Here is a 12,063-nt window from a genome sequence, read left to right as displayed (position 1 = left end):
CTGCGCACTCTCGCGCGCCGCTCCATGCGCGCGATGTGTTCACGAGCATCCGCGCCGCGCAGCCACTGCGCAGATCACGCGCTCAGCGACAGGAGTGTTATTGTTTACTACGGATTGGAATAGTAAAAGCACTTTATTTTTGGTGGTAAGGTAAGTAGGCTGAAATTAAATGATGTAATGGATTTAGTTATTGATCTGATATCAAGGGTTGTAAGCCATATCTTTGTCTATTTCTTTAAATATGTTCTAATCCGTTACCCTGTATTTACATACTTCAAACTGATACTACGCAGCACGTATTATTTTTCTGAAACGGGCCAAAATTCTGCAATTTATTCGCCACTGTTTATAATGTTTAACTTCATCATGGCTGATTACCGTACATTTTTTTTAACATTACATCCTAAATTCATTTTAATAACTAACTTTTTTCGCTGGCGAGGGATTAAGCTTTCTAAGCAAAGTTTAGGGATTAATGTGAATAATGGGATCTGATGACTTAAGTTCAATTTCATGCAAATGTACAATCCAGTAATTTTCCATTGATGAATTTCAGTAGGAACACTTGTGGAAATGCAAGTGACGTCACTATTGGAATACACTTAATTATAAGAAAATGAAAAACAGTCAAATTTAAGAAAAACAACACAATTAATACATATATGACATGTGATAAAGTGTAATAAAGTAAATTAAATGTATTCAGTTCTTTGAACTATAAACATGCTTTGATGTTATTTGTGGAAAATAAAGAATTCTCTAGAAGCCCCTCCGCCCCAAAGCTCGCGCATCCACCCGCACAGTTTGTTATGTAAGGAATTTAGCGGTTAGCTTTGCATTATCATTTACAGCCAAACAGCTAAATTATAGATTTAGATATTTTACTATATTTTCATACATTTGTTTCTTAAAATATCGCAGATACTGTAATGTTAGTCGAGGCGGATACGCAGAAGCTGCTCTGCGCAACTGCTGCGCATAATTGACACACACGAGTCCTAGCCGGCATGAGCCGGAAGTATTCTGACGAACCACCCCAGGAGGAGGTTAGTAACTCATAAAATTATGTTAATAAATAAACTTAAACCGCTTCAGACCTTATAATATAACAAATGAACTTGTTATGTATGCCACGATACCATTATTCTGTTAATATAACCCGGAATTGGCGTCATATGGAACTTTAACGCTACAAGAGCCTCGATTTGCATTATGTTGTTAGCTAACACTTCATATTTTTTAGATTATCTTTATGCAAGTTACATCATACATAACATTCGCATTAAATTGTTTCTTCCACACACTAAAAAAAAAAAAAAAAAAAAAAAATGTTACTCTTACTAAGAGTAAAACGCACTTTGAGGAATGTGAGCCGTTAGCCAGTAGCATGACCGTAACGTACAGTGCTCGCGCCCCCTCAAGACCAGGTGACGTCAGATGTTTATGAACATGCAGTTTGTCTTATAGTCCATCCGCGGTTGTGTTTAGGGGATGGAGGTGGACTGTACGCCCGAGGAGCTGTGTAAGTGCTCGTATGAGGAGCGCTGTGTGGAGCTGGGAGAGGTGAAGGACATGAGGCTGGAGGCTGAGGCGGTGGTCAACGATGTGCTCTTCGCGGTCACAGACATGCACGTCTCTCGCAGTCTCACCAGCGGACTAGATGTGGCCTATATAAACGTGGAAATCAGAGAGGGAACCCGATACTGCCTAGAGCTCACCGAGGCAGGGTTAAGGGTGAGTGATAAAGTAGCATCTCTTCCACCCCAAAACAGAATTTACTCAATAATATTGAGTGTAATATTGACAATCTGATGTTTTTCCAAAAGGCAAAGATGGGGTCCACTTTTAGTCTAGGCCTCTCCTTTAAAGTCAACATGAAATAAAATGACCATTCTTGTATTGGAGTCTATTTACACTAACTCCGCCTACTGTCTGGTTTGGGCCAGACAAAATTAGGGAAGATGCTGGATTATCATCAGCATCAAAACCTGAGTTCGAATCCGCCTTTTGCCCAACTCGCTCTTCTCCCTTTTCCCCATTACATATCAGATCGGAAAGGCATTTATTTTCAATAAAAATGGAAATGAAGTGTCTAATGTGTGTTTAATAATAAAGTGTTTATCAGTTAGGGGTAGGTGTAGGGAATTTTAATAAATATAACCATTTACACTCTAATTATTGCATACTGTACATCAACAATAGTATCAACCGCTATTTTATAAGGATAAATAGCATCTAACTACTATTATTTACACCTATTGCAAAGAAAATCTGCTATTTTTACATAGTGTAAATATAATCTAATGCTATTTGTGCACATAACCTCTGCCTTCTTATTTTGTTAAAGTGGAACATTGCAGTATTTATTATAAATTATCTGTGCACTTCATTTTTAAATTTTTTTTTTATTCATGTGCCCTTGTAATCCAACGTATGATTCCCTGGAGGTTTGTGATTTAGCGGCTCCATGTCAACCTTTCTTGATAGTTGTGACAACTATCCTCTGCCACTCACACACCAGACACACGTCAAAGTAAAGTAGGAGGAGCAAATTTTCTTTATTTACTGATTCAATGAGACACACACGGGCGAGTGATGTATTCATGCAATTCACTCGGTTTAATCCTGCCAGGTCTAAAATATAATCACTTATAATAGGCTTAACTTAGTGAATCAGGGTAAGACAAAAACACGTTTTGGAAGAAGGATTGATCATGTATTGACTCTTTTTTCTTTCTTTTTTTTACATTTTGTTAATTAAAAAAAAAAAAAAAAAAAAGGATACATAGTGTACCTTTAAACATTGTATCAGTTAGAGATATCAAAATTTGTATTTTTTATAGAACTAAACGTTGCATAATTTAGAGGTGAATATTGTCTAGCACCATGAATTTCCCTCAGAATACAAATATCAAATAAATAGTGAAACAAAATATAGTACATTCATTTCTTTCTCTCTTTTTATATAAATGTTACACTCGATTTCTTCTGTCAGGTTTGACCGCTGCGGATCACAAAGATTAAAAGTGAGCAACACGAGATGGTTAACCTGTGGAATCTTGTGTTTGTCAGGTGGTGGGCTACATCTTTGATCAGGTGGACGAGGGCTTGAACACCCAGTATCATGAGACTGTTTACTCCCTGCTGGATTCCCTCAGCCCTGGATATAGAGAAGCGTTTGGAAATGCTCTGCTACAGAGACTGGAGAGGCTCCAACAAAATGGACAGTGAGGGGTTCAGTATCGTTCAGAATATCTTTGCTTGCTAACGGTTCTATCAAGTCCTGTGCCGCTCTCAGCTTCAAGCATCAGTGGTACCTTTATCAGTTTTTAGCCTGTGATATGTTTTATCAGACCTTCTTGGTGTTAATTTGACAAACTGACTTGCCTGTGATGTTTTAAAGTATTTTACTATTATTTAGAGAGGTATCATTGGAGGCAGTGCTATAACACAGTGGGCCCAGATGAATACTCCCGTTTTTTTTTTTTTTAGGTTTTTTTATGTTTATGCAAGTGAAATAACCCTCAGAAATAGCGATGTGCTGTTTCAAAGACTATGGGTAATGGTTTGAACTAAAATATTTTATGTTAACATACAAGTGATATGATTTTGTATTAACTGGGTCCTGCAAAATGAGTTTTTAGAGCTCCATACTGTACTTCCGTCAGCATGGTTCTTTAAAGTATTGTCATTAAAAACATATCAGATGCCTTACTACTTTCATTCAAATGCCTAGTTTAACCTGTCTACAGGATAGTGGTTGTCTGAAAAAAATATCCTGATACATTCACTTTCTTCTCTTCGCTTGCTATTGATGTATCAAACTCCATTTGTGACTGTAAGAATGTCTATTGCTTCCTTGTTTTCTTTCTCAATCTGTCAAAAACAGGAGAAAGGACTGATGAGCCAAAACATGGTGGTGATATCCATCCACCCCTTCCAAAAAAGTGTTTTAGAAGAAAATGAAGACATTCGTCATGCAGTTTCTTAAAAAAGGTGCATTTTAGCACTGAAACCGAAGCTTTATACTTTTATTTATTTGAGTTGAGCAGAATCTTTTTCCCACAATTACATTACATAACAGAATGTTTGTGTGGATGGGAATGCTCAGCTTTGTGCTGTAATGAGAGGGACATTTCCCTTGGTTTCCTATAGTTCTGTATCATATCAAATGATATGGCGTTTAAAAAAAAAAATTGAAATAATGATTTTTGTTTTTGGGATGAAAGTTTATACGTTATGTAGAACTATCGATTGACTGGTTAAAACATCACTTATTGATACTGCGCAGAATTGCACTAAAGGTAAATAAGCAGCCATTTTCAGAATTTGTTTGAAAGGGCTGCGTAAAAATATGCTACAATGTTACATTCCGTTTCTTTTAAGTTTAGAACAGCTTTTAAATCTTAAATAAATGCATACAGGAAGTTCTTGTATGATGGGTTTCTACCTCATGTTATGCTTTATTTTGGCCATCTTTAGCATGCCTGTGAAACTGATGTGTGTTTCCAGCTGGTTTTGGATAACGGCCAATTAACACAAGTGGTCCTCTGGTTTTAAGAAATTCCTGTGAAACACAATACACTCTCTCTCTGTCCCAAAATAAAAGCATCCTAATAATTTAAAGAACATTTGCTCAGACAACCAAGAGGAAAACAAGTATGAGAGTGTGATGTACATGGCACAAATAACTTCTGTACCTGGAAAAAAAAAAAAAAAATGTTGCTTGCTTTTGTTTCCTTGTAATAAAAAGCACACATTCAGAAGTTACTGTGGTTTGGTGATTCACTTTTGTAGCCATTTAGTCATATTCTGCTTGCTTGAAAATTTATTTAAAGGGTTAGTTCACCCAAAAATGAGAATTCTGTCATTAATTACTCACCCTCATGTCGTTCCAAACCCGTAAGACTATCGTTCATCTTTGGAACACAAATATGGAATTTAATGAAATTTGAAAGCTTTCTGTTCCTCCATTGACAGCTGCACAACTACCACTTAAACGCTTCAAAAAGTTCATAAAGAGATCATAAAACTAATCCATATGAATTGAGCGGTTTATTCCAAATTTTCTGAAGAGACTCGATCGCTTTATATGATGAACACTGAATTTAGGCTTTTATTCACATAAACATTCATCAACACATCAGTTGTGGTAAACGTAAACATTTTTGTTTCTGTTTATGTTCGCTGATCAATGTTTATGTGAATAAAAGCTAAATTCAATCTGTTCATCATATTAATCATGTCTCTTCAGAAAATTTGGACTGAACCACTTGATTCATATGGATTATTTTACGATCTCTTCATGAACTTATTGAAGCGTCAAAGTGGTAGTTGCGTTGCTGTCAATGGAGGGACAGAAATATTTCAGATTTTTTTTTAAATATCTTAATTTGTGTTTCTGAAGATGAACAGAGCGACATGAGTAATTAATGACAGAATTTTCATTTTTGGGTGAACTAACCATTTAAAGACAACGGTGTTTCTTTTAGCAAGTTTCCAGTCAAATAATTGAGTAATGACAAAGTTAACCAAATTATTGATAATGTTCAATACTTAAACAGTAAAAGTCAACCACAAATTCTTCTTGATCATAATAAATATATAACATATTGAAACAAAATTTGACACAATTGACCTAGTAACCGCCAGCCCTCAAACACATGACCTCTCAACAGGAATATAAAAACTGCAGACTGAGAAAGCAGAACTGGAACTGAAGCAAGACACCTGACCCAGAAAGGAGAAACAGTGAACGGATCGCTTTAATAGACAAAACTTCAAAGAAAAAGATCTTTATCTGTAGAGACAGCACTGTCAGCTTTACATTGATTTGTTTGAGTCTTTTACACAAGATAGTATTATGTTTAACTGATTTACTTAAACTGGAATTCACTCTTGGCTAACCAGTTGAACACAAACACTAGATACAGTGTCCCCACTGTTATGGAAATAATAATACTCATAAAATCATCATAGAAGGGTGTGTAATGAATATATACAGGGTTCCCACATCTTATGACCAATTCCTTTTAAATTATTTTCTAGTCGTTCATGATTAAACCACAATAATAAAACAGAAATGTAAATCATTTTTTATTGCCATTATGGTTTTATTTTTTTAATGATGAATGACTAGAAAATAATAATCACTGGTCAAAAGGTGTAGGAATATTTGAATTTTGCCCTATTTTTACATTCTGAACACAAGAAAAGCAAAAATCATTGTTTACCATAAAAATAAACGAGTTTATTTCAGTAACGTACGTTAATGTTGCAGCATGTAAAAAGTGGCTACATTCGCCGATGTTTTAATAAAATAAGCTCATTTTAAGATGCAATCTTTATTAAATATGCAGATTTAAAAATGCAAGTAAAAAGTTACCAATTGACAACTATTTGCTCAAAGGAGGTTTGATTAGAAACATTACAACACTGTAGCCACACAGCAGCTAGTGCACACTTGATTTAATCACCGGCACTGGCCACTATTGTTTGTCAGCCTCTCGTTCTGGTGAATCATTGACGCAATTTAGCAACAAACTAGAATTAGGCAATGTTTGTAAAGTGGCACTGTGTGCATAGTTAAAGATAATGTTAAAATAACAAATCTGTCAGCGTTAGAAAAAAAAGTAGTAGTATAAATCATAAAATCTCTGTCTACTAATATTAGATCTAAAAGGTCCATAGAAAAGTGTTTAGGCACAATTGTATCCCTTTGTAAGCGTTTTCATCTTGGCTTCAGTGTTGGCCTTCAGCTCACAATCTGAACTGGGAACTTGACGCAAAATAAATCTTTGTTGGAGTCGTCTCTTAATTCCCATTCCACAACCAGTCTTATCTAATAAACAAAGCAACAAAATAAGGAAGTGAATGCCTGTGATATTAAAGCACTGTTCAGAACTAGAGATAGACGAGGAACACTTACTGATGGATACTCGGTCTTGACGGGCAGCTGGTTGACGTAGCTGTACATTTTTTGTGGAACAATAGGACACTGAATTCCAGACTTGCAACCATCATCAATAGGGATTGGGAAGGGGACGGGGACGCCGGCGATCACTCCATGAACCACAGCTTTACTGGTCTGACTCGCAACACCTATGGGAGATACAAACAAGTTGTTGTTTTTCTAAATTAAGATTTGAGCTGCTACTAGACATATAAAGCAACTCACCGCTGCTGAAGGTTACATTGACTGCATAGGACTGTCCCTTGTGAAGCTGGCATGGCTGTTGTGAGCAGGGCTCAATGTCAACTCCAACAACTTTTCCTTCTTCTGAACCTGTAAGGAAGAGTTAAAATTAAAAAAGGAACAAAAACAATATAGATTATTCAATTTGTCAAAGGGATAGTTCACACAAACATGAAAATTCTGTTATCATTTACTCACACACTCAAGTTGTTCCAAACCTGTAGGAGTTTCTTTCTCCTGCTGAACACAAAAGAATATATTTTGAAGAATGATGCTAACCAGATGGTTGTTGGACCCCATTGACTTCCTTAATATTTTTTTTTCCCATATGGAAGTCAATGGGGCCAATCAACTGTTTAGTAATCTATATTCCTCAAAAAATCTCCTTTTGAGTTCAGCAGATGAAATTCATACAGGTTTGGAACAACTTGAGGGTGATTTAACATAATTAAATGACATAACGTTAATTGACATAATTTTCATTTCATTTAAACTTGATAGACATGAGTACTTACCACAGTCCACAAATTTCACCGGTTCAGAATTAGTGTAGGCGAGAAAAGAGAGTAAAACAACGCAGAGCATTCTGTAACCCATGGTTCAGACGAATCCTGTGGAGAAACAACAAACTAACGTTAACGTTACACACACACACAACACAACACAAGAACATCGGTCAATCACATGACAGTCAAGCTCTGCGTAGTTTCGGTAAACTTCCTCGTGAAGATTAATTTTACCGTTACTAATGAATACACAGAAAACTCACACAATACGCTCAATTCAAACGTTAAAACACTTACAACTTATTTAATTGGTTTCTTACACACCAGTTCCTTCAGACCCCAGTTTGTAACTACACCCTATTTCCTTGTCACGAGATCAGACTGACTCATCCAATCAAATACTGTTTGTATGGGCGTCTTTATGACGCACACGCCTTCTCGGTGAACTCTTAACCAATGGCAGTGACTCATGGAAATGTTCCGAAACAAGGAGAGCATTATGTTGCCAGATATATCAAAAGCACTCTTTCAGGCTAGAAGAAATGATAAAGAGAAGTAAAACAACACCAAAAACGTTTATTTTTTTCAAGTTGTTGATGGGTTATTCTTCATTTGTTGGTGGCAAGCGATGTCCATCTACTTTGAAACAGCTGAAATAAACTTTTAAAACCAATAAATCATAAAATGTTTGCATCTTTGTATTCCGTAGGGTGTTTTATACTAAGAGATATCCTGGTGTAAATGCAACAATATAACATTTTAACACAAAAAAATGGCTATGTTGTGAATATAGATTTAAGAATTAAAGCATTTTACAAATTCAAATTAGCCAGTTTATGTCTTTGAGATGCTTTACATACTTAAGAGTTCAAATCTGATATATTTGAGGTATATTTGTTGAGTCATAATTAAAGGTACAAATATCAGCTTATGTATTTTCTATATAAATAAGATTTATAATTTTATAATTATAATTTATAATAATAAATAATAATAATTATTATTATTTACTACCTAAAATCCCTTTCGATAATAACTAATAAGTCTTTTTTTTTTTTTTTTTTACAAATTAACACAAATATAGGGTTTAACAACTGAACCTGGCAACCCAGTCTCGATAACTCCGTCACGCGCATGCGCAGTACAATCCGAGTTATAGAAGATGTCATTCGCCAGAAGACTGCTCATAAGCGCCCCTAAATCCGCGTCATTTCATCTTCTCAAGTATGCACAAATTAGCGAAATGATAGTGGTATATGTATTGTCTAATATAAATTGACTGTGTTGGTAACTGTTACCTGTTCTTCGGTTAATAGCTATTGCAGGTATCTTAGCTAGCTAGCTAGCTTGAGAACAGTTGCGATTGAGCTAACGGCACAGATGACAACATTTGATAACTTTAAGTAGAACATGAACACTTATGGATGTCGACAAATAATCTCCACATGTAAATTATTTACGGTGAAATTACTCGTTTTTGTCAGTTGCTTACAAACAATCTTCTCCGTTCTGTTACACACATTTAGCCAAAACTTAACTAAGCTTTAGTTTGTTTCATAGTTATTTTGAAATGAATATAGCCACAATACAAAGCTGTGGATATCGAAACTCGGTCAAGGGCATTGTGTGTACAGCAGTTCGGTGTGTCACGTGTGTTTGTTTTCGTCCAGTATTTCCTCGACCAGAGTTCAGACAGCGAGATGTTCAGCTCCTCTCAGCTGCACTGCGCATGCGCGCTACAGCAGCAACCCACAGCAGCGACACTCAGCCAGCCCAGCTGATGACCTTCTTCTCAGTCAATCCTGTGTCAAGGTTTGAGCTCACTGCACTTTATCCTACATACTTCAGTGATCACATTTTAGGCAGTAACAAAAAAGAAAGAAAGAAAGAAAGAAAAAAAAGCTTTGTACTTGACATGGACAACAACAAATAATTATAATAATCAAATCAAAATGTCTTTTTTTGTTATTCCTGCAGAGGCTTGCTGAGATTCTGGATAAGGGACAGTATCTGAGGATAGCAGTGGAGGGAGGGGGGTGTTCAGGATTCCAGTATAAATTCTTGGTGGACGCTGTTAGAAATGAAGATGACAGGTAATGTTGGCACCTTTCTCTTGAAACAGGGCTTGAAAAACTTGAAAAAGACATTTTTTCCAACATAGAGTCAGTCAAAGGAGGCGCTTAGCTTGCTCAGAAACTCATCGACCTCAGGAGGTCAATATTATGTTATATTTGCATGTGTTTCATATGAGTTTTGGAGCCACCAAACTTTAATACGTGACTTTTATGATTTTGCTATTTTCTGGCAATAAACATTTAATAAAATAATCTAGGATTTAATTATTATCAATTAGAATAAATAGTTATTTTACTTTGATAATTTTATATACAAAATCTTTTTATCAATTAGAATAAATAGTTATTTGACTTTGATAATTTTATATACAAAATATTTTTATTGAATTGCTAAATTAAAATATTTTAATGTCAATATATTGTAATATTGTTGTATTATTATTATTTTGATTATTTGTATAAATATTGGATAAGGATGTGAGAGTTCCATTTTAAGCATAAGGGTAGAGACTTCTAATCAATGTAAAACTTGCAACTTGTAAAACACAAAAGAAGATATTTTGAAGAATGTTGGTAACCAGACAGTTGACGAAGCCATTGACTTCCATGGTATTTTTTTTTTCCAACTATGGAAGTCAATGGCTACGTCAACTGTCTGGTTACCAACATTCTTCAAAATATCTTCTTTCGTGTTCAAATGAGTAAATAATGACAGAATATTCATTTTTGGGTGAACCATCCCTTTAATCGTATCTAGTTGATCTAACATTTCTAATGGTTCTCTCTGTAAAGAACATGAGATTTGTGCCTTTGTTACCAAATACTGTTACTTTCAACACTGAACCGCTGAACAACAGCCGAAATGCACCATCACTGTAAAGATGCTTTGAAATACTTTGAGTACAGGGAAATACATACTCCGATATGGAGGTAATAATCTTTATTGTGTTTGTTTGTCGTAGGTTTATACTGTTCTTCGTTTACTGTACTTTCTCAAAGTCTATTTATTTTGTGTAGTTTTGTTAGTTCTTCTTTAATGTTGACTTTAATGTAGCTTTGCTACAAAAATTCCTATGTACTTGTACTAGCTGTTCTGGAACAAATGGCAAATAAAACTTCAACTTGAAACAGTCTGTCTCGTATAAAGCGCTATATCAATAAAGGTGACTTGACTTGACCAAATTAAAAGTCTTAAGAGTTCATACCACAGAAATCCAATATTTATGATTTTTAATAATTTCCGTCTCCTTCTTTCCAGAGTGTTTGAGAAGAATGGAGTTGGGATAATAATCGACGTGGACAGTCTGGAGTTTGTGAAGGGATCCACTGTTGACTTCAGTCAGGAGCTCATCCGCTCTTCTTTCCAGGTGTTGAAGAACCCACAGGCTGAACACGGCTGCTCGTGCGGCTCGTCCTTCTCTGTGAAGCTCTGACACGCACTCTCTCTCCAGCACAGCGGTCGTTAATGCATGTGGGCTATGTGCTTCTTTAAAATCAGCTAATAATATGAGAGATTCTGATACACAGTATGTTTGAACTTATTGATATGAACGAAAGAAAAGCAAAAATCAGAAACTACAGATGTTACTTTAGTGTGTTGTATATAAGGAAGATTGTAAATATATTTCGAATAAAGTTATAAGATGATATAATTTCCATTGCCTGTTGGGATTATTCTTAAATATTCTGAATATTCAGCCTGTTATTATGTGGTTTGAATCATGTGATCAATGAGATGCAGCAAGTAATGTGTATTTTGCATTAAATGATGGATTGATCAAAGAACTGAACTGAAAAGCTTTCTGACTGCGTTATTAAGGTATCATATTGTCTGGGTCATAAGGAAGTTCCGTATCATGGTGTGCATTTATTTTCCTTTTTTATGCTGACAAAGTCTTTCCCTTGAGAGATGATCAAAGCCAATAAACAGTGTCAAAAGATTTGAGAGGAATGTTCCTGGTTCAAAACAAGTTAAGAAAAGACCTTTGACTCAGTCCTCATTTAAGTTCATTACTGTAAACTATTCCCCGGTTTCACAGACGAGGCTTAAGCAAGTCTCAGACTAAAGTGCATGTTTGAGGAGTTTTAACTGAAAGCAACTTGCACTGATCCATCTTAAAATATGTCATTGTTTTGTCTCAAGATGCACAGCAGTTTATAAAAGCCACTTAAATGTCCTAATTCCACGGTTGTCAAACTGGGGTACGCGTACCCCAGGGGTACGTGGACTGATTTCAGGGGGTACGCGAAAAAAGATCTAAGGTCGGCGACACAGTGGCTGCGTGGC

The 12,063-nt window shown here is 35.7% G+C and overlaps 3 protein-coding genes across 6 annotated transcripts; 2 read left to right on the top strand and 1 right to left on the bottom strand.

The window, feature by feature from the left end:
- Positions 1–26: 26 nt before the first annotated feature.
- Positions 27–4,766, top strand: gskip (gsk3b interacting protein). Of its 2 annotated transcripts, XM_084096700.1 has the most exons (4): positions 65–150; positions 922–1,046; positions 1,489–1,734; positions 3,073–4,766. In XM_084096700.1, exons 2-4 carry the CDS (start codon positions 1,008–1,010, stop codon positions 3,229–3,231), a joined length of 444 nt encoding a protein of 147 aa, XP_083952826.1. In that variant the 5' UTR covers positions 65–150; positions 922–1,007; the 3' UTR covers positions 3,232–4,766. The 2 variants fall into 2 exon arrangements, with proteins under 2 accessions (XP_083952827.1, XP_083952826.1); XM_084096701.1 differs by lacking the exon at positions 922–1,046 and having other exon boundaries at positions 27–150.
- A 981-nt stretch (positions 4,767–5,747) lies between these two features.
- Positions 5,748–8,159, bottom strand: npc2.1 (NPC intracellular cholesterol transporter 2, tandem duplicate 1). 3 transcript variants are annotated; one of them, XM_084096696.1, is made up of 5 exons: positions 7,999–8,159; positions 7,711–7,806; positions 7,178–7,285; positions 6,929–7,101; positions 5,748–6,841 (listed from the first exon to the last, which is right to left on the bottom strand). In XM_084096696.1, exons 2-5 carry the CDS (start codon positions 7,790–7,792, stop codon positions 6,755–6,757), a joined length of 450 nt encoding a protein of 149 aa, XP_083952822.1. In that variant the 5' UTR covers positions 7,793–7,806; positions 7,999–8,159; the 3' UTR covers positions 5,748–6,754. The 3 variants fall into 3 exon arrangements, with proteins under 3 accessions (XP_083952822.1, XP_083952823.1, XP_083952824.1); XM_084096697.1 differs by having other exon boundaries at positions 8,026–8,112; XM_084096698.1 differs by having other exon boundaries at positions 7,965–8,026.
- Positions 8,160–8,786: 627 nt separating this feature from the next.
- isca2 (iron-sulfur cluster assembly 2) lies at positions 8,787–11,566 on the top strand. Its single transcript, XM_084096505.1, has 4 exons — positions 8,787–8,925; positions 9,372–9,513; positions 9,679–9,794; positions 11,035–11,566. Exons 1-4 carry the CDS (start codon positions 8,864–8,866, stop codon positions 11,207–11,209), a joined length of 495 nt encoding a protein of 164 aa, XP_083952631.1. The 5' UTR covers positions 8,787–8,863; the 3' UTR covers positions 11,210–11,566.
- Positions 11,567–12,063: the final 497 nt, after the last annotated feature.

This window comes from Abramis brama (assembly GCF_963993115.1).
Source record: "Abramis brama genome assembly, chromosome: 21".
Lineage (NCBI taxonomy): Eukaryota > Metazoa > Chordata > Actinopteri > Cypriniformes > Leuciscidae > Abramis > Abramis brama.
This window is presented reverse-complemented; position numbering and strand designations above follow the sequence as displayed.